We start from the raw sequence: 27,490 nt of genomic DNA on the forward strand, positions 1-27,490 counted from the left end.
ATGCCCGCGCAGCGCCTGGCTTCATGGGGAGGTGGAGCGAGGAATAGCCGGGGAGGGCATGGGGTGTCACATTCTGGAGAGTCGGGAATCTAGCCAAAGGAACGGAGCCGGGAATGGTCTCAAACTCCCCTGACAAGAGGACCCTTCATGCCCCTGTCCCCGCGCGCGCGCACGGTTGTTTCTCAGTCCCCCTACCGCCGACCCCCCTGTCCCAGGCCTTAGCCCCGTGCCCTTCTCTCTACCTGCCCCCGGCCCCACACGCAAGGGAAAGGTGTCCCCGTGCCCGGAAACACCCGGAGCCGCGTGGCCCACCCGGGCGGGGGCGGGGCCCGCAGCGTGACGCTGCCGTTGCCATGGGGACGAGCCGGCCGCCCGGCGGCGCAGGCGAAGCTGAAGCCGGAGCTGCCGGCCGCCTCCCGCCCGCGCCGGGCTCTCGCTGCGGCGCCCGTGACCGGGCTCCCGGGGCTGTGGAGGAGCCGGGCCGAGAGGCAGCGGGCGCGGCCTCCGATCGGGGCCGGTCCCGCGCGCCCTAAACGGAGCCCCCCACCCCCCGAGCCGCCGCCACCGCAGGGGACGCGGAGCAGCTCCCGCCCGGCCCGGACCAGGCGCCCCAACTCGCCTCCCAGACACGGACGGCACGGTCCGCCCCGTCCCCCGCGCTGCGCGACCTCAGCCGGCCGGCGACCTCGGCGTGCCCGCCACCCGCTCCCCGCTCCGGCGCGCTTCGGAGCCCCCGGGCCGCTCGGTCCCCGGCCCGGGCCGCTGCCCCAGCCCCGCCGGCGGCCCTGCAAACCTCGGCCCGGGCCCCGGAGGCCCCGCCGCAGGCACAATGCTGCCCAGCTCCATCCAGATCTCCGGGGAGCCGCTGTCAGGCGCCGAGGTGCGGGACATCTGCCGCGGCCTGCGAGACAACGCCGTGCGCCTGCTCTCCCTGCGCGGCTGCCGCCTCTGCGACCGCGACTTCGGCCGCATCTGCCGGGCGCTGGCGGGAGCCACGTCCCTGGCGCAGCTCAACCTTAACCTGGGCGTCGTGTCCAGCCCCAGCCGCATCAAGCAGCTGGCGGAGGCGCTGCGGACCAACCGCTCCATCCAGTCCCTCTTGTGAGTGCCCCCCCTCGCAAGGGGGCCCCCGGGCACCGCGCCCCGCCACCGCCACCTTCTGTTCCTCCACGCCTGCCTTCTCCCCTTCTACACACACCTCATCCCACCCGCATGCCATGCCGCCACCACATCCGGACTGGCCGCACACGTGCGCCCCACCTGAAATCACATGGGACACCCACCCCTCCAGGCAGTGAGCAGGGTGGCTGCCCATCAGAAGACACCCCACCCAACCCCCGCCCCTGCGTCAACCACCACCACCCACATACCCTTTTGTGCCCTCCCGATTTCTGGATCCCAGGCCCTGCCAGGGAGGAGAACTGAATTCTGCTTCTACCTGTGTTCATTCCCAGTGTGCAATTCTTTCCTCTAGCCCAGGGCTGACCCAAAAGCTGTGATTGAGTACTCTCCCTACCCATGGGGGTTGGGGGATTCATAAGAGGTACCCCTCCCCCTATTGATAGAGGTGAAGACTGTGATTACCTTTGCCCTCTCACCTCATCCTCCCCCCCCCCAGCCTGCATGGGAGCCCCCTGACAGATGCTGGGCTGGCCTTGCTGAACCCAGCGCTGGCCCTCCACCCTGCCCTGGTGGCTCTGGACCTGGGGGACTGCATGCTGGGTGACGAAGCCATCAACCTCATCTGTGGCCTCCTTCCCCCGGACGGGGCCAAGTCTGGTGAGCAGGTCCCTGCTAAGGGCATGGCTTGTGTGGCCTTGAAGAGCTACGTGCAGAGGGAAGGGCTCTGGCAGTGTGGATGACAAGGTTCTCAGACCCTCTAGAAGGGGGAAGGACTGGGGCAAAGCCTAGGGAAGCCTCTGAAACTCAGGCTGGTGGGAGGACAAGGGAGTTTGGGGTTCTCCATGGCACCCAAGCTCTGTGGTTCAAGTTGGACAGCCCAGATAGACATGGGTGGGAAGGGACCTGAGGAGGGCCTGACGCTCCCCACCCTGGCTTCTCACGGTCCAGGCTTGAAGGAGCTGACGCTGAGTGCCAACCCTGGCATCACCCCAAAGGGCTGGAGCCGCCTCGCCATTGCTGTGGCCCACAGCTCCCAGGTTCGCGTCCTCAACCTGGACTACAACCCCCTGGGTGAGGCTCAACACTCCCCATAACCACCTCAAGAACCTGGGCCCACTGGTCGTCTTGGTATCCTTCCCTGCAGAGGGAGGGTGGGCGAGCTGGAATGAGGGGAGTCTGGGAGGTGTGAAGATCCAAATGGCAAACAGGTAGATGGAAGCTTCAGTCACCAAGCTTCCTTCCTGTGGGCCCTTCCGGGCCTAGGAATGAAGACCGAGGAGTGGGGTCTGAGACCCAGTGAGGTAGGGATAGTAGACAAGCAAGAGCGCAGGTGAGTGTGTGCTTTCTCCCCAGGTGACCATGTGGCTGGGATGCTGGCTGTCGCTGTGGCCTCTAGCCGCACCCTAGAGGTCCTGGACTTGGAGGGGACTGGGCTCACCAACCAGTCAGCCCAGGTGAGAAGGTTTTGTGACTAGGGACAGGCTAGGAGGCAGGGTGGGTCTGTGGACAGACTTAAGGGCTGGGGTCTGAGGATCTGCTTAAACTGTCCCCACCCATTCCCACGCCCTTGCCTACCCCCAGACCCTGCTGGACATGGTGGAGAACTACCCTACAGCTTTGCGGAGCTTGGTGCTGGCTGAGAACAGCATTAGCCCAGAGCTGCAGCGGCAGATCTGTGACCTGCTCTCAGAGGGGGAGGAAGAGGAAGAGGTGGCAGCAGGGGTTGACGATACCCGGGAACGGGAGAGAGGGAGGGGCAGCAGCTCCTGGATGTGCCCTAGTGGTAAGAGCCCAGAGGGTCAGTCTGTCAGGGCTGGACGAGGCTTGGTTACCAGTATGAGTGGGAGGGGGCACCTAGGCTACCTATCAGCAGCCACCAACAGGGGAACAAGTGATAGCCTGAGCACCTCTCGGTATTCCAGATCCCGGCTCGCAGATGGTGCTGATGACGTCAGGACTGGGGGACAACCTGCTGGCTGAGACCGAGATGTGACCCTCCACTTGGCCTTCATGACATTTGTCTGTATCCCCAGCGCCTCAGCGCTGGATCTCAGGGTCCTGCTCTGGGGCATGGGCCCGCAGGGGTTGATGGGTACCTCAGGCTCTGGCAGATCAGGCCTTGGGGTGGGAGGCTCTGGAAGCTGTGACTGGACCACAGCCTTAGGGGGTACCTGAACCCAAGGGAGGCCTCTGGACTTGTTAGCAGCTCCGGCTGCAGCCCGCTGGATCGGAAGAGATTTTATGAAACCACCACCTGGTGTGGCTGTGGTCACTGGGAACCTGGCAGGAGGGAGGATCTGGAGTCACCACAGAGCACCACTAGGGGGCAGTGCCACCCAGCCCGTTCAGTGTGCACGGGCATCTCCTAACCCCAGGTTCTGGGGTGACTCAGACAGGATGGAGGTCACAGCTCCAGGGCTGTGATTTGGGGTGATGCTGTGCCCAGGTGAGCCCCAGACCAGTCGCTAGCAACAACTAAGGTGAAAGCCACTCACAGACCAAGCAGGAGATACCAGTAAAATAGTTTATTTGATTTTAAAATAGTCTGCAACGTGAAATATTCCCCAAACGGGGTGTAACAGTCTAGAGCCACGGTTGGGGGGAGAGTGGGTCTCACACAGCTTGAGGCCCCTGAACCTCGCCCTCCATTCCCTTCCTGAGGGAGGAGGGCACTGCGAGGCCTGTCCTGAGTGGGCCTCCTCCTCCCCTCCCTGGAAGGCCACAGCTCCTGCAGCCTCTGCGGGCTGAGGGTAGCAGGCTGCTTACAGAATGACCCCAACCACACCCCACCCAGCACCCTCACATCCTCCAGAACAGGAAACAAGCCCTGTGGGTCCCACCCTGTTACCACGCCCTCGGCCCCTACACATTTGGAGAATCGAAAGCTGAGGAGCGCAGGGAGGACCCTGCCCCCAGGCAGCTGGAGAAAGGCCCAGCTGGCACCCTAAACCACCCGGTTGCCCCAGCAGGCAGGAGGGCTAATCCAGCAGGTTGCCCTGCTCCTGGGCCTGGGTCAGGCTGTCTTTTCGGTGCAGGTGGTGAACCCCCATCCTCTTTGGGCTGCGCTGGGGGCGGTTGGCATTGGCCAGTGGCCAGGTTCTGCCTTCAGTGTGGGCAGTGCCAGGCCGCTCCTCTGTGCCGCTGTCCTGGGGCAGGAGGCGCTGGCGCTCCTCCTCCTCTTCGGGGCTGGCAGGCAGACTGAACTGCTGCTCCTCCTCCTCCCCAGGAAAGCTGGATTGGGGTGCCATGTGGAGTAGAAGCCTGCTCTCACCAGGAGGGGGAGATGGTGTTAGGGCCTCCTCATCTCCATCGGAGGGGCTCAGGGCAAAATGGCGCTGCAGCTCTGGGAGCACATCCCGCCCAAAAGCAGTGCGCTGGGCCACAGCAGCAGGTGGCGGGGTGCGGTCCACAAATGCCCGCTGCCAGCTGGCCAGCAGGTCGTCCTCAGAGCTGGCCGAGCTGGCCGGGGGGCTGCATCCTGGAAGCACAGGGCTGGCCTGGTGGTGGGGGGAGGCCTGGGTCGAGGCGGGGCTGCTGGGGCCAGCGCTGAGGCGGGCCCGCTCACTGCCCTCCTCCACCAGGCTGAGGGAGATGGCCTGGCGGGTGGCATAGGTGCAGTTGGGCAGGGGGCTGTTCCGGGGAACCCGCACCTTTTCCTCCGAGAACTCTATGACCTTGCGGCCGGGATACAGCGGGTGCGGTGGGGACGGTGTGGGGTAAGGGCTTAACTTGTCAAAGGTCGGCAGGGGCTGCTCTTCCTCCAGGAAGGCCCCGGCAGTGCCCACAGAGAGGCATTCTCCATTGGGTTGGGGGGCAGGGCTACCAGGGACCGGAGGACTGGCCGGGTCACCCAAGGCATCCCCGCTCATGTCCACGTGCACGAAGACGTCCTCAGCCAAGGGATGCCCGGCACTGCCTGACTGGGCCGAGTTGAGCAGTAGAGACTCCGGCTTCTCCAACACGCGGGCAATGATGGAGGTGGGCACCACAGCCCCTGCAGCCAGGCCGGGGGCAGGGCTCGGGCTGGCAGCCTCTTGTCCACTGTGCAGGTGCTTCCGAACCATGTCCTGCAGCTCACAAGGCAGCTGGGTATAGGGCAGTAGGGAAGAGCCAGCTCAGAGCAACGATCATAGCCCCCACGCCAATCAGCCAATGCCAGCTCAGGCTGGGCACTATGCGTCCGTCTCCCGTGGGAACAGCACATCACTGTGTGCCCCAACCTCACGAATGGGGGCTCAGTGCAGGTCCAATACCTGGAAGCTCTAGATGTGCTCGCTCACCTCCCCGGGGCTTCTGCCCAAACCAGACCTGTTGGCAATTACCTGCCTCTCCCCTTTGTATGTATGCCCCTCAACCTTGGGCCCGGACCTCTGGTGTCGAACTTGTCCCTTTGCTAAGGGATCAGGTGGGTTATGGCCAACAGATCTAGCAACCCCCTCCTTCCTGCCTGGGGTCCTGAAACTGAGTCTGTCCCTCCCCGCCTGCCTGCCTGCCTTCATTCTAAACACCAACAAGCAGTGGCCCAGCCCTCGGGAAGGGCCCCTGACTGCACAAGACACCAACGGAGAGACCTTGGAGGTGAGGGGAGGTAGAAGGAAAGGGGTTTCATGGCAGAGGAGGACAGGGTAAGGGGGCAGAAGCCAGCGCTGGTTGGAGAAAGCCTCATAAGCTGGGCAGCCCGGGGCTCACCTCTGCGAGCTTGTGGTTCCGGAAGTGAGACTTGTTGCACTTGAGCAGCTGCACGGCCAGGTTGCAGTCGAGCCGGTAGCGCTCCTGCAGAGAGTGAGCGGGTGGGCGGGCTCAGAGGCTGGCCCTGTGCTGGGCAGGGAGGCAGGCCTGCCAAGGCGGGCGCAGGGCACGGGATGCGGGGCGCAGGAACGTACATTGAGCTCCTCCAGCTTGTTGATGGTGTTCTTGGCGTCCAGCAGCTTGTTGGTCAGCTCCACGATCTCCCAGTCCAGTGTCTTCTTATCCATCTCTGCCTTCTTGATCTGAGGCACACAACACTGGTGGGAAAGGTGGCTCCTGCCCCCTGGCTCCCGCCCCATCCCACCTTCTCCCAGACCTGAGACACAGGAAGCCACAGGTACTGGGCCAGCCAAGGCGGACAGAGCAGACAGATGACAGGACAGACACAGGAGACCAGGACTCCTTTCCTGCTCTCTAAGCTGCCTGGGGGGGGGCTCTCTGAGCATGGCCCACTGCAGTCAGGGTCAGCAGCAGGGCTGTCCACCACAGGGATGCCTCAGGGACTCTGGGCATTGGAAGAGGTGGCTGGAACCTCAGAGGCATTTAACTGCAAACCCTGGGTCCGCCATGGTCATGGGCAGCTGCCTTCAGGAGCAGCTGAAGTGAGGAGGAAGAGGGCTGGGAGGCAGTCAGGGGCCCTCATGAGATGATCTAGCTGAGAAGGGAAGGGGCTAGACTCAAAGGTCGTTTTATGATCTCATGGGATTGCATCCTCTCCCACCCGCACCCACACCCACACCTCCCACCCCTTGCCCCCAAAAAGCCTGGCTTGGGCCTGCTGCCACTATAGCCGAGGGCCGAGTGTGCACTGGGGACGGCAGGAACCCAGCACAGCCTTGCAGCGGTCCCCCGGGGAGAGGCTGGGGCTCCAACTTCCAGAGCAAAGGTGTGGGAGCCACCCTTGAGGGGCAGAAGGAAGGAGCCAGGGCCCAGCCATCCCAGAGCAAGGAGGAAACGCAAAGTCAGACGCAACTGCAAAGATCCAGCTGTGGCTAAGGGAGGCCTGAGAGGAGAGCGGCAGCACCGTGGCAGCATGGGGGAGACGAGGAGAGAAGAGAACAGAACAGTGTGAGCCTTCAGACAGTCCCAACGAGCACAGCACACTGTAGCTCCCGCCCCGTCCATCTCTCCGCCCAGGCTCGGGGCGCACTGCATTGCCTAGCCAGCCACACTGTCTTGGGGGCAGGTTACCAGCGTGTGCAGCTTGTCCTCCAGCTCCTGGTTGGTCCGTTGGGAGGCCGTGTAGCTGTTCTGCAGCCTGGAGAGGGAGCAGGGCAGAGGCCTGGGCAAGAGCGGGCGCTTTCCACCCCGCCCGGCCCCCCTTACTACAGGGTCTTTCTTGGTAAGTCATCTATCTCAGTGGGGTCAGGGGCTCCCTGGGCCCTTCAGGGAGCTAGTCTTCTGTGCATGGGGGTGTGAGGTGTGTGCTGGCCCCTCATTCTCACACCTGCGGAACTTGTCTTTAAACTTGTCCAGCTCCTCTCGACTCTGGCCCAGCTCCAGCTCCAGGCAGTCCTGCCCGATCTCCAGCTCGCGCTCCAGGGCCTCGGTGCGCCTGGTGGCTGCGGACAGGCGCCGGCGCAGCTCCTCATTCTCCTGCTCCAGGAGCCTGGAGGCACCGGGACAGAAGGGTCAGCCCCTAGCCCCTGGCCAGGCTCAGGAAGGAGAAAGGGGGACAGGAAGACAAGCAAAGAAGGGAAAGACTCCCCCAAATCTGGCTTGAGTTTGAGGCAACATCGTTCACAGGCCTGGGGCCCTGAGCACACAGCCCGGGCTGGGAGGGGTGCGACGGGCACTCCCCCGCCCCCGCACTGGATAGCTATGAGGAGACGGAAATAAGGGGGCTCTAGTTACAGCCCGAGACAGCTGGCCAGCAAGCCCCCAGCTCTAGTTTCCCTGCCGCACAATCGGGCTTCTCCATTATTAATCTCTCGGAAATCCAGCCCAGCACGGCCCTGTTTTGCCGGGGTCTCACGTGGCTGGCAGGGAGGCAGCTGCCCTGCTTGCTCCAGGCCAGGAGCTGGGCCCATCAGAGGGAGTCACATCAGGGTTTCCCCTGGGAGCCCACAGAACCAAGTCCTGTTCCAGAAGGGACCACCACAACTTCAAGTCTCTCCCTAGAGCATCCCTACCCCACCTCCCCTGCCCCACCCCCCGGCCTTTGCCTCTACTTTAGGAGAAGCCTAGCTGTATCGGAAGCCAGGCCTGGAGCCGAGCAGGACAGAGGTGAGGTGGGCAGGGCAGTCTCAGGGGCAGCAGACACTCACTTCATCCTCTCCGCATCCGTCAGGGGGCCCTGCACAAAAAAATAACAGAAGTTTGAGGTTCAGTTCTGGGCCACCCACTGGGTTTGCCCTGACGCGAGTCCTGGAGTCTCACCGCGGGGTGGGCTACGGGGCCCTCTAGTGATGCAGGAGGAAGCCCACTGATGCCCAGACAAGACTACCCTCTCCCACAGCCCTGAGAAGAGTCAAGAGCCCCTTCCACCCACCCCCAAGCCCCACCTCTTGGCCACCTGAGCTCTAGGCCCTCTCCTAATTCTACGGCCAGGGGCCCACGGGCCCACACACGCTGGCTCTCTCTAGCACTGCGCGGTGGAGACTTTCAGCTGCTCACTGGGCTTCTCCCCACACGCTGCCCAGGACCTTGCAGGCCGAGTGAGAGGACTCTGAGCTCTGCCCAAGGCCTCCCAGCCCCTGCAGCTCAGAGCCCGAAGAGGCCCCTGAGGTGCAGTGCTGAAGGACGGAGCAGACTTCTGGGGACAGGGAAGAGCAGCAGGCTGTGGGCAATAGCTGGGCCGCCTCCTCACTGCCTCCAAGGGGGCCGCAGGCTGCACTGGACGGCTCTCCTTCATCAGCCGCCACCAGCAGGCCAGGCCCCTCGGTCTACACCCCTACCAGAATGCCCTTGCAGGGACCGTAAGATTGTATGGAGTCTTTTCTGCTCAGCTATGGGACTCGGCTTTGCCAACGGGTGGGCAAACCCTCCCGAAGGACGCCTGCACAGCCCTGGCAGCACTGCTGCGGGGAGGCCCCCAGGCCTGCATCCACAAGGGCACACTCCCAGGCAGGAGGGCAAGTCAGCCAGTCACTAGGCAGGCACAGGGATGGGCCTCTGCCGGCCGGGATTCCCATCTTGCTGACCTCCAGCTCAAGCCTCGATCCAGGGCCTTCCAGGCGCAGCTCCCGATGTTCGGGCGGTGCCTTTCGGTAGGGTTTCTTTGCTGGGGCTGCACTGGTCATTCTGGGATGGGGGTCCTCAGCCTACTGAGGGAAGCAGGGCAGGAAATGGGCTTAGAGGGAGGGTGATAGAAGGAAACCCGAGTCAGACCCACAGCTAGGGCCCCTGCTGGCATCCCAAGAGAAGCAGACAGAGAGGCTCAGGCCAGGTCCAGGGTCTGTATCCAAAGAGTGGGTGAGTCTTAGGGAGTTGGGGCAGGGAGTCCACAGAGCAAGTCACTTCTGAGGCCCTCAGAGGGCAAAATGCGGGTCTCCTCAGCCCTGGTCTGGGGGCCCGAGCAGCACCTGCTGTGAAGAGCAAGGGAGCGAGCTGAGGGAGGGGACCTAACAACAGCAGAGCCTGTTACTTAGGAAATGTCCTACGATTAGCGTCAATAGAAGGCAGCGACTTTGAGTGTCCCCTCGACATAGGCTCCTCAGTGGGGAGCTCAAGAGCTCTCGACCCAAGGCCACTGAGGCCGTGCCCTCCAGCCCCCACCAAAAGGGGCCACCTGCCTGCCACCTCCCCGAGCAGAGCTAAGGGGGGGGGGCAGGCCTTGCAGGGGCATACCGTCTGCTTGGCGGCAGCTCCCTCTGTTCCGCTGTCCAGGAGTCAGCCCTCGGCCCTCGGCATCCCACAGCCCCTCCACTTCCTCCAGCCCACAGCTCCTGAAACTAGAGAAGGGGAGAAAGTGGAAACCAGGTGTCAGCCGCCCGTCTGTCAGTGCCCAGGCCAGGCCCCGAGGGAGAGAACCCCCACAGTGGGGGGCAAGGGAGAGGACAGGCAGCATGGGGCCCTGGCTTTCTGCAGACAGGCACCATGCCGGGCCCAGGTGACAGGCATGGACACAGCTGTGCCAAGGTTTGGGGTCTCTGTTTACCACAGGCCCGATCTAGAACGGGGCTAGTCCCATCCTGTCTTACCCCACCCTGCACCTAGCCTTCCTCTCACAGGCCTCTGGGTCTGAGAGATGTAGGGGACATGGCTGCAATGGAGAAGCCCGAGGGACAATGTAGAAGAGGGGCAGAGGGGTGCTGGGAAGGGAGCAATGTCCCCCCAGGGGCCCAGTGCCCCCCCTGCCCTCACCCCAACAGGCGCTCTGAATGCCCCCCGTGCCGCTCACGTGAAGGAAGCCGGTGAGTGGGGAGTGTCAGAGGGCATCAGTATGTGGAAGAGCAGAGGTGGGCAGGAGATGCCACTGTACAGAAGAGCAAGCCTCCCTGTAACGGGCACCCTGAATCTGACCTCTCGCCTCCCAGGTGTGAGGAAGCACATTCCTATGGCTAAAGGCACCACCGCTTTGGGGCAGAGACCAGGGAGTCTGTCTAGAGCAAAGCGTGAGGGGAAGACCCTGGGAGGCCTCATGTCGGGGAGTTGAGACACCTGGGTTACAGCCTTGGCACCACCAACACCCTGTGTGGCCCTGGACAGGTCCCTTCCTGAGTGGATAGGCCCAGCCCTCGTCTACACCGAGCCCCCCTCCGCCCCCATCTGTAATGAGCTGGGCCGCAGCATGGGGGCAGCAACCACCACAGCGCTCAGGGGTGGCAGTCACCTTAGGTGGCCTGGGCCTACAGAAATCATGGGCTGAAGGGAAGCCTTTTTGGCTGCAGCATGTGTCCCCGCTGTCCAGACATGCCCTGGTCGTGACTCCTGTCACATTCCAACAGGGCCTAGGGCAGGGGGCAAGGTGGGGAGAGGGGGAAGGGGGCAGGAGTGGCCGCCTGCCTCTGTCTGGAGGTAGTCACAGAGGTAGACGCCTGGTGCCTGGCTTGAGGTTCTGGGCGGGGCAGCACAGGCACGAGCCGCCAACCTCCGCCCCTTTGATGGTGAGACAGACGTGTCCCCACAGGGCACAAGCAGCATGCCGTGTCGGCTGACTCCCTGTGCAGGAATCTGGGCGGGCCTGGAGGACAGCACATTCCTGGGGCACTGGGGAGCAAACAAGTCCCCCCCACACGCTCCCGGGGCCCCAGGGCAGGGGCTCCTCTGATAGCTGCAGGCTGGGTGCCCGGGTTCTCTCTCTCTCACACGGACATGTCCAAGCTGGAACAGGGTGGGAGCAAAGACGGGGTGAAGAGGGGTAAAGAAACATGGACAGAATAAGGGGAGGCCCCACCAGCTCGCCTCTGCCTTCTCTACTCCATAAGGAGCACCTTCCCCAGGAGCTCCAGGCCCCTCCCCCTGCCCGGATGTCCCTGTCCCTCTCAATGCCCACACTGTCCTTGAGGCCCAGAATGCTCTTCTGATCGGTGGGCATGGAGGGAGGTTCCAGGGCACACTCAGGCCTCTGGCAGTTCTGCGTCAAGAGCATGGTCATACTGTGTCCCATAGCCCTGGCTCTAGTTGCCACATGTCCTACAGCCCCCAGTCCTGCAGCCCGACTGTCACCCATTGCATAGTCCCAGAGAGAGCCGGGCGCCGGAAGCTCTTCAACCAGAGCCTGCTCGGCTAAATCAGAGGCAGGCAAGGCCCGCTACAGAGCCTGCAGGGTTCTCAGCACAAGGCCACGAAGGAGCGCATGCTGTGTCCACAAATAAGTTCTCAGTTGAGATTCTCGTGCCCCACCCCCCACCACCATCCCTGCGCCCCACGAGCCCAGCCCTGACTGAGCAGGAGCCCAGTGGGTTGGGCAGGTGCTGGCCAGGACTGCAGTGTGGCGGCCAAGGAAGCCGAGAAGCTGAAAGCTGGGGGGCAGCCTTTCCACAAGGACCCCACCATCGCGGACCACCTCCTGGGCCTGGTTCCCTCCATCCAGAGCAGTGGGAGCTCGTGATGGCAGCCTTCAGGAAGAGGCTCTTCCAGAGGGAGCTCTGGGCAGTGACCAGGGAAGCTGGACTCCCACCGCCCCCCAGACGCCCTGGGCCTCGTGGGGTGTGGGCTACAAGCACAGGGTGCCCTGGAGAAAGGCTGGAGGAGGCCCTGCACCAAGGCCAACAGTTTGAAGCCCCCTCCCCAACCGCTTCTCCAGAGAAAGAGGCGGCTCCCTCCTCTTGGAAGGAGGGATGGACGGCCTCAGAGACACACGGGGGCAGTGCTCCCCTGCCCTGTGGTACTGAGTCCGGGTCAGCTGGTGGCAGTGAGTTTGAGGGCAAGACTGAGACCTGGGGTCAAGGCCTTGGCTGGCCAGGACTCCCCAAGCCGTCCTGCAGACTGTGTAGGGCAAAGGGGAACCCTGCTCGCCCACCCCTCCCCGTCCTCTTCTGCAAACAGCCACTCCTACCTTCCCTCGCCATGGCTCAGAGACACTGCCCCGTATCTGCTGGGGCGGGGTGGGGGGGAGCTTCCTAATTGCCGTGTTGCAATCTGCTAGTCAGTACAGGCCGCTTGTTGCCGCCTGCCCCGTATTAAATACCTTCTCCCTGATTACAGCCCCATGGGGCACGATTAGCTGTCTCCCGAGAACAACGTTGACTTTCATTAGAAACGGGAGTAGGCACACTGGGCAAACCTGTACCTCGGACCCACTGGACAGCTGGGCCGAGGGCTGACACAGGGACGGACAGCGAAGTCCGCCCCAAAACTGGCCAAGCAGCATCCTGCAATCCCAGGACAGCCTGCCACACATTGCCCTTGAACCAGGCACAGGGCTGAGCCCTGCTCTCGGGGTGGGGGTGGGTGGTGGGGGGAGAAGCTGAGACCGCTGCTGTGAGAGAAAGCTCTGCTGAGGGATTCTTCCCACTGCCCCACCTGCTCCTCCCTGCAGCCCCCACAGGAGGCAAGAGGTTCAAGGCCAAGGACCAAGGACGCCCTCATGCCCCAGACTGCCATCCCTCCCTTCTGTGGCGGCTGATCTGCCCAACGCCCAGGGCAAAGTCGGCGGTGCCTGACAGGGAGGGAGGGCCCCAGGGCTGCGCACAGCCAGTTCATGAGAAGCCGCAGGAGAGTGCAAGATGCACAGGCCACACCTGCTTGTCCCCAAGTCCACGTTCTCCAGTGGCCGGGCCCCCACCCCCTCGACACTGGCATAGGAAAGAGAAGCAGGATCGAATCCAGAAAAGACATGCTCCCTGGTTTTCCGAGTCCAGCCAGGCCCCCTGGGCACCAACAATGGCTTTCTATATTCTGCACTGCTACCTCATGCCACCACTCGATGGACCCCATCCTACTGCCCAGCCTCCTCCACATCCCACATCACCAACCACTGCTCTGGGCTCGCCGCTTCTGAACTAACTAACCTGCCTTTCAGCTCACAGGGTCAGTGAACCACATAAGCAGGAGACCTTGCGGGGGATCACTGAATGAACTTTCCCCAATCAGAAAGGTCCGCCCTGACCACAGGCATGATTCCAGCTCTTCCCAAGACATCCAGCCCGAGTCGGTCACGGCTGCTGCTTTGCAGACCTAAGAGAGAGACGGTGGCCATTTCTGAACGTGCCAACTCTGCTGGCTACTGCCTTGTCCCGCCGAGCCCAGCAGCACAGAGGCATAATAAAAGCCCAGAAGCCCTTCTGAAGGCTCCACAATGTGGGTGTCCCATCACCCGGGGATGAGGCCTCCCTGCAGGGAACTGTTCCCGAAGGTGGGGGTCTCTGGTTTGGCCAGCCATGGGCACAGGCAACCCTCCCACATTACAACATCCCGGAGCTCCCAGAGCCTCCAAAATCCAGGCCATGCCTTCGAGCAAGACCCAAAGCACAAAACTGGCTCTGCCCTGTGATGGCCCACCCAGCGGAGGTCCTGGGGATTGTCTGGGAGGACCACCCCCATCATTACAATGCCCCCCACACCCACCTTGCCTGCCAGTGAATAGAGTAGCCCCTGCACCCCAAGCCCAAACTACCAGTCTTGCCTCCAGTGTCCCCGGGGGCCCCTCCTGCTTGCCACCAGCCCCCAGTTTCCAGCCTGCAGCTGTTCCTGAGACACATGAGCCAAGCCTTCAGCAATCTGGGGCGCGTGGCAGGCAGGCAGCCGGCGGCTCAAGGGGCGGGCCCTGGGCCCACAAGGCTGGAAGGTGCCAGCTGTGCCTGGACCAGCTCTGCTGCCCTGCATGCCGAGTGAGTGAGTGAGCGAGCGGCACGGCCGGGTAGGCCTGTGACAGCCAAGCCAGGCAGGTGGGCAGGAGACAGCGCCCGAGTGATCCTGAGCGCTGCTAACCCATAACGGCGCCCCTGAATCCGCACAGGGCAAAGCCCTCAAGTCTGCCCACTGGCCGAGGGTTCAGAAAAACGTGTGACAAGAACAAAGCCCTCCAGTAAGGAAGGCACCAAAAACCCCAAACAGAGCACTGGACCTGAGACTCGGGCTGGCTCATGGACAAAGCGAAGGACTGATCCACAACAGAACGGGGCTCACCCCCAACCTTTCCACGTTCCTGATCAGAGACAAGCCACACAAACCAGCCTGCTGACACCTACCCAGGGTCCCTAGGAGCCCCTGAGCACCCTGCACTGCACCCCCATGCTAACAGCCCACAGAGGTCAGAATCCACTCAGGGCTTTTAGCCTGAACTCCAGAGACGGGCTTCCATATGTCTCTAGAACCCAGCTCTTTCCAAAGTCGGAGAGCGAGGGGGTTCACAGCAGGGGCACCCCTATGCAGGCGGCACTCACCGGTCTTGTAGTCTGAGGTCAGGGTCTCTGGGCCCATCAATGGGGGAGTCCACAGCCAGAGTCTGCCCCCTCGCTGGCTGAGGCGTCCCTCCCAGCTCTTCTTGGCTAAAGTCCACTCAAACCTCCAGACGTGGAAGGGGGTGGAGGACCAAACCCCACCCACTCCACCTTCTGGAGCAAAGGTCACCAATAGGAGGGGCCTCTTGGTGGGTACATGGTTCTGGGCTGTGGCTCTCATCCTACGGGGGCTTCCTTCTCCCTCTGTGAAACTCCCCACAGTCAAGTCACGGTTTCCAGCACCCTCTCCCATGCCGACTAAGAACTGCACAATTGCCATCCTGGGTGTGAATAGTGCAGACCCTCCCAGCCCCACACCCGTCACAGCTGTCCCAGAGGCACAAGGAGCAGTGGCAGCCCAGTGACGGGGCATTCTCACAGCCCTCGGTGCTAACGGGCACAGACAGTGAACAGAAACCTCTGCCAATGCTGGACACACTATGGGGAGAGAGCCTGAGAGGGACTCCAGTGGCAGGCTGCCAGGTGGGCAGGAGGCCACGTGGAGAGTGGGCGAAGGACACTTCCTCAACCTGGAAGAACCCAGTGGTCAGGAGAAACAAGAGAGCAGAGGAGCCAGCAGGATGCCAGCTAAAGAGAAAGTGGCCAGGCTTGGGAGGGTGGAGGGCGGTGGCGCAGGCAGAGGCACGGTTGGAGGCACCCTCAGCGCAGGTTAGCTGGCCGGGGTCAGACTCACAGGGTTAGTGTCTTCTCCCTAGCCAGCCAGCTCTCCCAGGGAGCACGGTTATCCACACTCATGGCAGCCGCCCTCCGGGCACTCCATAGAAACAGACAGTCGGGTCTAGGAGCTGCAGAGAGAGAGAGAGCAGACGGGACACCAGGCTGCAGGGAGCCCCCTAGTCCCCATGGCCGCCCCTCACGGGCGCAGCTGACTTCCCACCAGGCCTTCAGGTGGCTTCTCCTCATCAGGAACCAGTACTGTACCCACCCTGCCATCCAGAGGGCCCAGCTCACTGACCTCAGGTCCTCAGGCTCTCTGGTTAGCCAACCAAAAGGACAGGAGGGGGCTACTGCTCGGGGCAGCTCCCTGCTCACTGCTGCCAGGCTGCACCATGGCCTCGGGGAGGCCAGTCAGGAACACAGAAAGCCAGGCTGTGAGAACAAAGCCACCCACAGCTGCAGCTGCCACCCATCCCCGGCCGGTGCCAGCACAGTCCACCCCACCACCGCCCGTGGGCGCTGAGGAGCGGGGAGGGAAGGGACCAGCCCGGGGATCCGAGGCTGCCAACAAGAGCTGCACAGAGCCCACAGGACAATGAGGACAGTGTGGGACCCAGATTGGAGTCAGGCCAGTCTGGCAAAGGCAAAGGGTGACACACGGCCACCTCACAGGGTCTGAGAGGGTCAGAGGTACCCTCGGGAGTCAGAGCTGCCCAGACTCCAAGAGAAAGGCTTGCACACACTGAGCATGAGCAGTGCCCGGGAAGGGCAACCCAGCCCTCACAGGAAGTGCAGGGGACCACCGACACACTCTTTCCCACCCCGGCCACAGCACACCCTGGCTTAGGGGTTCCAAGCAAATGAGAGCCCCAGGATGCCGGTGAGGTGGCCACACAAGGAAGCTACAGAGGCACAGCCTCTGGGATCACTTGGGCAGGACGGCAGGACAGTGACCTCCCACGGGCCTGGCCCTTCTCCCAGGTGCAGGTCAAGAAGAAGGCAATCAGGCCTTGCCAACAGTTACTCCCTGGGCTCTCCTCCAGGTTCCAGCAGCAGCCCTGAGTCTCAACAGGCCAAGGCCTGGCCATGGAGTGAGGAGGCCGTCATGCACAAGACGAAAAAGGCCACTCTTCTCGGGGCCAGACCTCTTCCCTCCACTGAAAGGCCGTGCAGCCCTTGCCAGGTCCCCAGACCATGTGGACACAGAGCCGGTGCTGGCTGGCTTTCAAAGGTAGAACGGCAAGCGATCCAGTCCAGAAACCAGGCACGCACTCGGCACCGAAACGGGAGGTGCCAGACCAGACACGTTTTCTCTGAACGAGGGGTAGAGGGCAGACTCTCATGCAAAAGGCCACCCCGGTGCTCGCCCTGTTTGTCTCCATGCCGCTTCCCACTCAAGGGCCCTCCACGCTGGCCAGTCTCATCTCAGAACACAAAACCAGCCCCACACAGGGAAGCAGGGTGTCCGCTGTCGCAAAAGCTTCTGGTCCAGTTCTGCAGCCCTCCTAGGGAGCCAGCCAGGGCGAAAACTCCCCAAGCCTGGGAGGAAGGCTCTGAGCGGACTCCTCTCAGACTGCAGCGAGGGCTCGTCTTACCAAGGGAACAGAGAGCAGTGCGCTGAAGGGCAGCATGTCTTAGGATTGAGCTGTGGGTTTAAGACAGTGCATGTTGAGGCCATAACCAGGAATAACCCTTAAAACACGGTTGGGAGGAGGAGCTCCCCATCTTTGAGGCTGGAGCTGGGTGAGGGCAGAAATAACTGCAGGGCTGGTGATTTACAAAAAGGAATCTTGGGGGGGAGCAGGGAGGGAGGGAAAAAATGCGGAGCTGATGCCAGAGAAAAGCGAGTGTTTTGAGAATGAGGAGGGCAGTGAATGCACAGTGTGCTTTACACAATAGATGTAAGTATGGATTGTGATAAGAGGTGTATGAGCCCCTAAAAATGATTTTTAAAAAGGGTTCTCTAGCAATTCCCAGACATGCATAAAGCCTCCATCTGCATCCTGGGCTTTGTCGCCCCCACGCCCTTTCCCGTGGTCCTCACCATCTGGTGGGCAGTACTACCACACTGTCCAGAGGACAAGTGTCTGGCCCAAGACCACGGGCAAAAGTAGGGCAGCATCCCAGTCTCCTGTCTCCAATTGCAACGCAAATCAAGAAGCGGAGTCTTCCCCCAGGGAGCCACGGGAAGCCTGCCTGAAAGGCCTCTGACACGGAATCCCCTACACAGCTTACCTGGCAAGGGGCAGAGAGGCTACTCACTGCTCAGCTCCCCAAACCCAGATGCCCGGGGCCTAGCCCGCAGGCCCAGAGGAAGTCCAGTGTTTCCAGCCTTGGCAGACTTCCCTGGAGGCAGTCCCTCCCTTAGGGGGCGAGGACAGTCCCCAGGCACCTAGCACTGAGGGGTTCTAAATGTCACCACAGCAGACAGCACCTCCACCCACACACTCACAGCCATCGAGTCAATTCCAACGGCCAGAGATCTGATGAGGCAAAGCAGAACTGCTCCTTATGGTTTCCGGGGTTCCAAATCTTTCCCCAACTCCGGCACCCCCGGAGCCTTGCGAACCACCACCATATGGCCCGGCTGAACTCCCAACCCCTCTCAAGTCTGCGTCACATAAAAAGCAGTTTATCACACCAGCCAAGAGGAGTCCAGGGAAGAAAAGGCAGTGCCCACAGCCAAGGGAAGGGCCTAGGGGAGACTGCTTCCTCACTGAATAGCTACTGGCTGCCCCCTTGGGATTCGCCCGAGCATTAGCCACGCTGTAGTAAACTCTGTGAGCACAGAACCCCCTAGATGAGGCGAGGGATCCAACAAAACAACACAACCAGGAAAGCAAGCAGACACCCCCAGAGTAGAAGAGTGCTTGATAGTAACAGAGGGGGTGCTGGCAGCCAAAGACATTTTAGGAGAGGCTAGCGGAGCAGGAGACATTTCCCACAGGGTGCTTTGTCTCCTCTTAGGGAGGAGCCCGGGGGGAGTGGTGGGTCACATGTTGGGCTGCAAGCAGTTCAGAAGCCCCAGCTATTCTGTGGGAGAAAAGACCAGGCGCTCTACACCCAGTTACTGTCCTGGAAACCCACGAGGGCAGTTCTGCTGTCTACAGGGCCGCTATGACTCAGAACTGACTTGACGGCAGTAAGTTAGGGCTAGCTTAGGGAGCCCTGGGGGGCTGTGATAAGCTTTGGGCTGCTAACCACAAGGTCGGGGTTCAATCCCACCATCTGCTCCTACGGAGAAAGCCAAGGCTGTCTGCTCCCAGAAAGTTACCATCTTGGAAGCCCTACAGACAGTGGCTAGGCATTGGAATCGACTCAGTGGCAGTGGTTGCTGGCAGAGGGACGCACCAAGGGAACAGGAAAAAAGCTGAAAAGGGAGACAGCTGAACCAACCACCTGGAAACTCATTTAAGCCAAGGTCATCCAACCCTGGAACAAAAAAGAAGTCACTAATACTATAGTTAGTTATTCTGTCCCCTTTTGTTTATGTAAGGCCTTCCTCCCCTAAACGTGTTTCCATGTACTCTGGTCTCCCGGCGGGAGGACTGGGTTGGGTCACATGGTAGCCAGGACTGCTCAGCAGCACCCACGGCATATAGGCTACATGCACAGCCTTCAGAGATCTGAAAAAAAGACACTGTCCCTAAGTAGGGGACATGGGTGAGAGGCACCAACACCACAGCTAGCGACGTCCCTGGAGAGCGCACAGTGAGGGGCCCAGCGAGGGCCAGGGTTCAAGGAGCAGCCGAGGCTGCCGGTTACAGTGTCAGAGCCAACACCCTCTTCATCTGACTGGGCACTCATCCTGGACACCACACGGCATCACCCGGTGAACAGGCTCCTTTAGTGTGTGTTGAGAATCGGTGCCTGAAGGATTGCCCACATCTCCTGCACTAAAAATAAAAGGCCAAGAATGGACCATGCCTCTCAGCTCCCATCAGGGGCTCTGGGACACAGCGTTGTTGGGCCCACTCTTCGTCATCAGTGCTCTCTGATTCACCCAAGGCTCTTCAGTTAAGAAAACACTAGGGGACGTGGATCCTGAATCTACGCCACCCCACCCACAGCCTGAGTAACACTGCTAACCCACCATCCACCAGCGTCCAGTCATGTCCACGAGGATGATCCAGCCAGGAGCGAGAGAGCCCAGTGTGCCCAGCTCCTGTTGCACGGGACACACCCTGGGGATGTCCCCAATTTCATTTTCTTCTTGCTGCATTCCAAGAAAGGAGACGCTCTCAGTTTTACCCCTGCAGTAAAAGTATTCCTTGCTTCCCTGCAGAAGCCAAAGGGACAATTCGAGCTTGAATGAAACAAAGCCCTTTCTAATCCAGTTTTCCCAAATGAGGACCACTCACTCAGGATCTATTTACTGAGTGCTCATCCTAGCTAGACCTCTAAGTCACGCTGGTAGGGAAGTCAGGGAAACAGACAAAAGACCCCCGGTGAGAGGGGCTGACCTAGGGGCTGCAGAGTGGGCTCCAACCTAGTGTGGAGCTGGCACAGGACCGGGCAGTGTTTGGTTCAGTCACATACAAGGTTGCTATGAGTCGGGACCCACGTGACAACATCTAACCACAGGGTGCTCCCGCTCCAAACACGTAGTTCCAATGCTCAAGACAAAAAGGTGCAAAGAGGTGAATGCCCCCTCATTTTACACAAGAAAGAGCAAGTATCTGCTCAGTAATTTGCAGTCACCCAGCTGGTTCAATGGCAAAGCTAAGTACTTCAACTGGGCTGCATCACACACTCTGTGCCCCATCCCTCCACTCCCCCCCCCCCTAGCTCCCTTCCTATGATCATAAGGGCCCCTTCTTGGAAGCTCAGACAAGTAAATCATTCCACAGCTAAGTGCCAAAACCAAGACCAGAGGGGGGAGGATACCGCGAGAGAGCAGAGAGGGTAGGGAATTCAGGGGAAAAGCGCACTGGAAGCCACAAAAGCGCTGGGCCTTCCGGGATGAGCGGAGTTTCGGAGGCAGAGGTGGGCATTCGGGACATGGCGAAGCACACAAGCAAAGAATAATAAAGGAGCAGGATGGCCGAACCAGGTCGAGAGCAGGACGGGGCGGGTGACGTGAAGTGGCAGCGCCTCCAGCTAGCGAGAGTTCTGACTTTTCCCCCAGGGCACTTCTCCGGGAAGCCGATTCTGACAGAAGCTTAGAGATGGACTTCAATCCACTCCACATGCAAATGAATACTATACAGCACCTACTCTGTGCACGTGATCCTCAATGTTAGAGAGAGTACAGTCTCCTGAGAGTCAAGTAAATCAGAAATTACAATACAGCACTCATGGAAGTGCGTGGTGCAGGGTTAGGCACTCAGCTGCTAACTGAAAGGTCAGCAGTGTCACCCACCGCGGCTCAGGGGCCACGTAGTCTGCTTCCGTGGAGTGCAGTCTGGGGCAGTACTCCTCTCCTGCAGGGCTGCTGTGAAACAGCAGCTGACTGCAGTGGGTTTGGCTGGGTTGGGTTTTGGTGCAAGTGTCTGAAGTACAGAAGAAGGGCTCTCGTGGGGTGTAGGGTCTTAAAGGGGGTGGCACTCAAGCTGAGGGTGAAGGGCAAAGAGGAAGGTAAAGGAAGAAGAGGGGAAGAGACCATGAAATGGACTCTAGACCGCAGGGCCTGTGTGTGCAAAATCCCTGCCGTTAGAAAGGGCGGGCTGATGCATCCCGGGAGCTGTTAAGAGGCTGAATCCAGATGAGAAACAAGGGTTTACCCAGAGGTACTTGGCACTCAGCATACGGTAGGGTGATAAGGGAGAGGTGAAGGGACTAGACTCACAGATAATGCATGAATGAGGGCATTATGAGAACATTTTTTAATAGCACGACAAAAAGAGAGGGCGTGAAGGAGAGGGCTCAGATTCCATCAGCCCTCGCTTTGCTGGGCAGTTCCATCCAGTTACTAACCGTGACCGCAATCCAGAGGCTGAGGACTTCTATCAAGGCACACTCTCGGGAGGGGAACGGGTCTCGGCACGCAGGCTTGCTGCAGCACAGAGCAAGATCAAACACAAGATCCTGGGCCACGTGGCTCCTAAGAGTCACTGCAGGAGAGCAGAGACTCGCACATGCTGCTTGACTTCAAAATCACACTAACCAGCAAAGCTCGCCCCAGAGCTGGGTAGGGTTGGTTAAGAATCCTTGGGAGGGGGGGCAGGGGGAAGCCCTCAGCCTTGAGCCTGGCTTCTCTGAAACTTGGTGAGACCCCAGGCCCTTGGCTCCCCTCATTGAAGGGTGTGGAGTCCCAGGTAGAGGGAAAAGATGGGTCCCGAGGGCATGGTAGGGAGGCAGGACGTGACTCAGAAGCAGGGGAAGAGTGAGCACACAAACAGCCAAAGGAAAGCCAGCCAATCAGGCCGCACGCCCCTGCCCCAAGGCTGTGCTAGCGCCTTCTGCCAGAACGAGGAGCCTTCCTCAGACCTAAGCCTCGGCGCAACACCCCTGTTCGCTACGCTCTTCCCCTCAACCTGGGGACGGGAGATATTTCAGATTTCATCTTGTTTTCTGCCCCTCCTGTGTGGTTTGCTAGGTGCTCTGTTTAAAACAGGCACTGAGACTGTCTGCACACGTAACACAAAGGCTATTTCAACCACTAATGTTGGTGACCCAAGTGAGACTGAAGTCCTCCAAAGGTCAGGGCCAAACGGAATTACGAAGGGAGAGCCGAGGTTTGGCTAGCCCGGCCCAGAGCATTCCCTCTCCCTCACCGCAGTCCCTGCACCAGTTTCTGTTTCTGGAGAAAGGGGGAATGGGGTGAACAGCTCCACTCGTACATGTTTGGGTTCTTTTTGATAACCCCAAATCTTTTCATCACATGCATAAATTAAGTCAGGACCAACAAACATGATCCAGGATAGGGTCAGAAACCAAGACATGTAAATTGCCACTTGGCATATTACAACAAATGTTGAAATGCCAAAGTCAGCCTGCCCGGGTTGGAATCTCTCTCAGCTGTTACTTTCCAGCTGGGTAACCTTGAGGAAATGTCCTTTGCTGCTGCGCATCTCCATGTTCTCATCTGTAACATTTGTTACGCAGCATCCTATCCCTTCCCAGTTGTGAAGGATATCAAATTTGTTAACCCATGCCGACAAGCAGTGGTTAACGAAGTGGCACTTACAACAAACAGTGCCAAGCAATTACAATGTGAGTCGGAGCCAACTCGGTGGCAGAGTTCAGGAATGCTGGTGGCTGCGTGGGCTACACATTGAGCTGTTAACCACAGGTCAGCAGTTCTAACCCACCAGCTCTGCAGGAGAAAGACGAGGCCCTCGACTCCGAAACCCACCGGGTCAGCTCTCCCCCGTCCTATAGAGTGGTCATGAGTCAGTCCACATTGACTCCATGGCAGTGCGTTTGGAGTCTGGTTCTACATCAGTTTCCTGTGAGTTGGGATCGATGCAGACTCATGGCGACCCCACACGTTTCAGAGCAGAACTGAACTCGGTTGGGTTTTCAGCGGCTGTGACCTTTCTAAAATAGACCGACAGGCCCTAATAGCCTCCCCATAGCACTCACCATCGTCACTACAGCTCACCTGCAAACACAATGATCCTACAACCTCACAGCAAGAAATTGCATTTGATCTATTTCCAGGGGACCCTCAGGACCCATTATTCATAAAGCAATCAGTGGGTTCCTGGGGGAAGGGGCTAGGGGAGGGGAGGGAGGGGATAAAAGGGAGCTGATCTCAAAGAGTTCAAGAAAGATGTTTTGAAACTGATGGTGGTAGCAACTGTAAAATGATGCTTAATCAAACTGAATTATGGATTGTTATAATATCTCCCAATAAAACTATTTTAAAATATTATTATTAAATATACATTACTGATAAGACCAAAAAAAAAAAAGCAGCCACTGGCTAAACCCTCCCAATCCTTCTTCCTAGTCTGTCCTCCACCACTGGTCTGTCTGTTTTTCCTCGCTGCGGTGGCGTGTGTGTTGCTGTGAGGCTGAAGGCTACGTCCCGGGTATTTTGTCACCCAAAGAGAACAGGTTCCAGCAGTTTGGGGACTGTAAAAAGGGAATAGACTGTCCGGAGAGTCCGAAACACTGTCATTTACTGAAAACCTAATGAACAGAAGCAGAGTATTGCCAACATTGGGCTCCAACATCAGAACCATCGCGAGGAGGGTGGGGACCAGGCCGCATTCCATCCTGTGGTAGAGGCCACTTTGAATCGAACAGATTTCACAGCACCTAGAAGCTTCAGCTGTCTTGAGTCTGAAACCTGTTCACAGCTCAGTGATTCCTGGCATGTGAGATACCTGTGAAAGGGCTTCCAGCATGACAGCAGCACACCAGCGCACAGTGGGACAAACTGGCAGAGGAAGAGTGGCAACAATGCACTGAAACCTAACAACTGAGAACGTGGCTGCAGGTCATGGGGGTGGGGGTGAGAGAGGGGTGTCCTTTTGATCTGCTGGACGCCGCAGGGTTGCTATGAGTCAGAGCTGACTCAATGGCACCAAACAACAACACAGTCAAGCTAAGAGTGCCTGGCGGGTGCAAATGGGAACGTGCTCTGCCAACTAACCACAAGGCTGGCGTTCGAACGCACCCAGAGGCATGCTGCAAGGTAAGCCTGATCCTCTGAGAGGTCGCTGCCCTGAGAACCCTAGGGGGCAGCTTTACTTTTCACACCAATCACCGTGAGGCTGGCGTGGCTTCACAGTGGCAACTACCATCCACACGAGGCTGCAGCCCAGACACAAGATTCAACCATGAAGTCGGCGCTGAGACCTCACAAAAAAGCCTTTGAGACGGGTACTCCATTCGACAAGAAAGTTGAGTCACAAAACACATAAGCAATTTGGGAAGGTTAACAGGGCTACAGATGGCAACGCCATAAGCTAAAAACGAGGGAGACTGGGCGCCAGCCCGTGCTCCTCACAACTAAGTGTGCTCGGCCACACGGCCTTTGCTGGCTACAGTCACAGAAAGAAGATCCCCAACCTTCTAGAATGAAGTCACAGCTAATTGGCTATCAGCCTGTCAGATACACGAAAGTACTGGAGCTGGCCCTTGTCTGGGACAGTAAGCCTTGTTTTGAGTGGGGGAGAGGAGGGTGTGGAGTCCCAAGTCAAAGCAGATCCCCCTCAGTCCAATCATGGCCCTGAACAGGCTTCTCTAGCAAGCTGCTCCCAACTCTAGCTGAGGCATAACCCCAGGGCACCAAAGGAAGTGAGGACCGCATAGGGTCTACTTTCTGGCTCCAACCCCTTTCCCTTTCCCCGCCCAACTTTAAGTCGACTTATCTCTCATGTCAAGCTTGGTCTCACCAGGAAAACATTTGTTGTTGTTGTTATTGTTGTTGAGAATACAAAGGAAGAGAAAAAATTTACCAGAAAAGTATGGTGCCAAAATTTAAAAAAAAAACAAACCCACTGCCATCGAGTCAAACTGACTCATAGCCTCCCTGTAGGACCGGGTAGAAGACTGTAACTGTCTCCTCGTAGAAAGCCAAGAACCACAATGACAAACAGAACAGAACTAAGAACCTAGAAATTGAGTCTATCAACCTATGGACAGCTCATCTTTGACATAAGGGTTGAAGATCATTACATAGGGGAATGACTTTAACAAATGGTGCTGGAAATTAAATAGGGCCCCTATCCCATATCACATGCATTTCATTTGCAGGAACATGAAGAAGGCCCCCTACCTCACACCATATACAAAAATGAACTCAAGATGGGTGCAGGGAGGGCAAGCTCCATAATCCTTTCTTTCCATTACTACACTGGTCCCAACTGTAGTGCACCTGTATCTGGATCTCCGAAATCAGGGGGTCTCAGGTCACAGGAAGTGATGGAATAAACATTCCCAGAGCTTCACATCAGTCAGCTTGCCTTCTTACCATAAGCTGCCCTCTGTTTGCTTCTCCCCCATCCCATCTTGATCTTTCCCGCCCGACTTTCCTTTCCCCTTCCTAACAAATTCACATCCCCAAAAGAACTCTAAAGAGCACCTCTTGACAGAAAAAAAGAAGAAATGAAGTAGACAACCAGCAAGAAGGAATTCTTCAGGAGCTGGTGACAACAGTACCTGTGGACCCCATCAGAAAGTTGCTTTCTCCTGAAAGCATGCACCTGTCTTCCTTCTCAGGTAGGCTGCCTGAATGAAGGTGTGAGAGAGATGGAAGGAGATACGGCATACACACAGGAAATGGCTCATGGCGTATGTGTGTCTGAGTACTTGGGAAGAGATACAGCGTGAACGTAGGAAATGGCTCATGGCGGATGTGTGTCTGAGTACTTTCAGCCTAAGGTTCTGAAAACGGGTGGGGGTTGTACAACACTGCGACTGCAATGCCACTGAACGGTACACTAGCAGATAAAAATGGCAAACCGACAATATGAGGTAGACTTTACCGCGGTAACATTTTAGAAATATACGTTCAGTCGGAGCTCTGGGCCCTTGCTCTGGGCTCCATCACACAAGGCTGAATGCTACACCCACCTCTCAAAAACCTGCCTGGAACCCACACAGAAAACTAAGGTAGGGACAAGATACCAAGGACAACCGCTCTAGAAGCGCTTCCCTCTCAGACTAGTTCTCAGCATCACTCCACAGCCCATGCACGCTGCCAACCTGAAACCTGTCACAGGTAGTCCGTCAGCTTACCCGCTCTGGGGACTGGCTGCGACAAGTCGCTACCTCTTCTTCCCAAGCAGGCACTTGGAATTTGTGCAGTCCCTGGGGCCCCTGAGTCTTCGGCTGAAATTGGGGCAAATGATGCTCCCTGGGAAACGAGCTGTGGAAAGGCGGACCTACGCCGGGAAAAGGGCATGTGAGTGGCTTTAGTCAAGTGCCCTCTTAGCAGACCCGCCCAGCATTCTCTAGGTCGCTGCCCCGCCACAGGAAAGCCACCTTCCCCTCTCTCCCACCAGCCTCTGGGCAGCAGTCCCGCTACAGCCCCGCGGGGGCTTTCCTCCAGTCTCTCCTCCGGGATAGGGAATTCCCCTCCCATTGGTGACTCAGTCTCCAAGGCCCGACACCACGCGCCGACTGGGTCCTCCCACCCCCAGACTGCCCACTGGGTCCCAGGCCCCCTGCCCTCCCCCCTTTCCTCTCCGCCTCCGACCCCGCCGCGGCTCCCGCGCCTCTTCCTGACGCCACGGCTTCTCCGGCCTGCGCCCCGACTCCGCGCGAGGGTTTCCGCGACCCCCCCAACTCTCGCCGCGCCCCCGACCCGACTACTCCAAGCCCACAACAAACTTTCCGCCGCCGCCCGCTGCCTTCAGGCCGCCATCTTGCCGCGGGGCAGGCCGGGTAGTGGCCGGGACGGCGGGAATCCCCACGCACTCGGCGCCGCGCGTCATGAGGGGGCGGGGCGAGGGGCGGGGCCGGGTGGGGCCGGGGCGGGGCCTCCGCCCGCGGAGCTGGGGCACCGGGTGGTACTGCCTACAGCCGGGGAGAGCAGAGATGGGAGGCAGCCGGAAGGTGGTGGTAGCAGTGGGCACAGCAGAAAGGGGACAAGGATTCTGGCACTCAAGATGTGTCGGTGCTCAGTAAATATCCAGTTGAATTGAAGCAATATGAGATTAAAAAAAAGAAAATGAAAAATTCAGTGCCCTCGAGTCGATGCCAACTCACAGGGACTCATGGGACAGGGTAGAACTGCTCTTGTGGGCTTGTGAGACCGAAACTCTTTACCGGAGTAGGCAGCCCCACCTTCCTCTCTGATAACTGAAGCTTTCCATCTACTGACCTTGCAGTTAGCAGTCCAACGAGTAACTTCTACAGCGCCAGAGCTCCCGGTGAGATGAAAATAAACTTTATAAGCAGAACAGAGGAGCATATCACAAAAATTAAGTAAGGGAGTCCTGGCATTGGCCTGGGTAAAGGCTTGCAAAGGTTCTCCATCACCCCAAGGGTAAAATCTGAGATTCTCTGTCTGGTGAACAGAGGCCTGCCTGGCTCAGCCTCTTCCACCCCCACCGACCTGATTTTCCACCTCTCCTCAGGTATTCAGGTTCATGAATTCTGTTGTTTCCGGCCACAGGTCATAAAATGTCTAGCCCTTCAGTCAACGTTACCACTTCCTAAAAGCCTACCCCAAATCCCCTGGGAAAATTGGATATTCCTTTCTTTGGACACCC

The 27,490-nt window shown here is 59.0% G+C and overlaps 2 protein-coding genes across 10 annotated transcripts; one reads left to right on the forward strand and one right to left on the reverse strand.

Moving 5' to 3' along the window:
* Window positions 1-223: 223 nt before the first annotated feature.
* Window positions 224-3,632, forward strand: LRRC73 (leucine rich repeat containing 73). Its single transcript, XM_075555055.1, has 6 exons — window positions 224-1,101; window positions 1,619-1,779; window positions 2,071-2,193; window positions 2,476-2,576; window positions 2,704-2,905; window positions 3,045-3,632. The coding sequence occupies exons 1-6, from the start codon at window positions 830-832 to the stop codon at window positions 3,113-3,115; spliced, it is 930 nt and encodes a 309-aa protein (XP_075411170.1). The 5' UTR covers window positions 224-829; the 3' UTR covers window positions 3,116-3,632.
* On the reverse strand, window positions 3,633-26,691 carry TJAP1 (tight junction associated protein 1). Of its 9 annotated transcripts, none has more exons than XM_075555050.1 (11): window positions 26,607-26,691; window positions 26,013-26,158; window positions 15,394-15,505; window positions 9,661-9,764; window positions 9,015-9,134; window positions 8,139-8,167; window positions 7,319-7,480; window positions 7,063-7,129; window positions 6,006-6,113; window positions 5,812-5,895; window positions 3,633-5,207 (listed from the first exon to the last, which is right to left on the reverse strand). In XM_075555050.1, exons 5-11 carry the CDS (start codon window positions 9,111-9,113, stop codon window positions 4,101-4,103), a joined length of 1,656 nt encoding a protein of 551 aa, XP_075411165.1. In that variant the 5' UTR covers window positions 9,114-9,134; window positions 9,661-9,764; window positions 15,394-15,505; window positions 26,013-26,158; window positions 26,607-26,691; the 3' UTR covers window positions 3,633-4,100. The 9 variants fall into 9 exon arrangements, with proteins under 9 accessions (XP_075411165.1, XP_075411164.1, XP_075411162.1 ...); XM_075555049.1 differs by having other exon boundaries at window positions 9,015-9,137; XM_075555047.1 differs by lacking the exon at window positions 15,394-15,505.
* Window positions 26,692-27,490: the final 799 nt, after the last annotated feature.

The sequence above is a fragment of the Tenrec ecaudatus genome, chromosome 7 (genome assembly GCF_050624435.1).
Source record: "Tenrec ecaudatus isolate mTenEca1 chromosome 7, mTenEca1.hap1, whole genome shotgun sequence".
In the NCBI taxonomy this organism is placed as follows: Eukaryota; Metazoa; Chordata; class Mammalia; order Afrosoricida; family Tenrecidae; genus Tenrec; species Tenrec ecaudatus.

Coding starts and splice junctions, on each gene's coding strand:
- TJAP1 (XM_075555047.1), bottom strand. CDS start 9,113: ATGACCAGTGCAGCCCCAGCAAAGAAACCCTACCGAAAGGCACCGCCC. Junction 8,168..9,014: donor GATCGAGGCTTGAGCTGGAG/GTCAGCAAGATG, acceptor TTTTTTGTGCAG/GGCCCCCTGACGGATGCGGA. Junction 5,896..6,005: donor ACAAGCTGGAGGAGCTCAAT/GTACGTTCCTGC, acceptor CACTCTCTGCAG/GAGCGCTACCGGCTCGACTG.
- LRRC73 (XM_075555055.1), top strand. CDS start 830: ATGCTGCCCAGCTCCATCCAGATCTCCGGGGAGCCGCTGTCAGGCGCC. Junction 1,780..2,070: donor CCCGGACGGGGCCAAGTCTG/GTGAGCAGGTCC, acceptor CTCACGGTCCAG/GCTTGAAGGAGCTGACGCTG. Junction 2,194..2,475: donor CCTGGACTACAACCCCCTGG/GTGAGGCTCAAC, acceptor CTTTCTCCCCAG/GTGACCATGTGGCTGGGATG.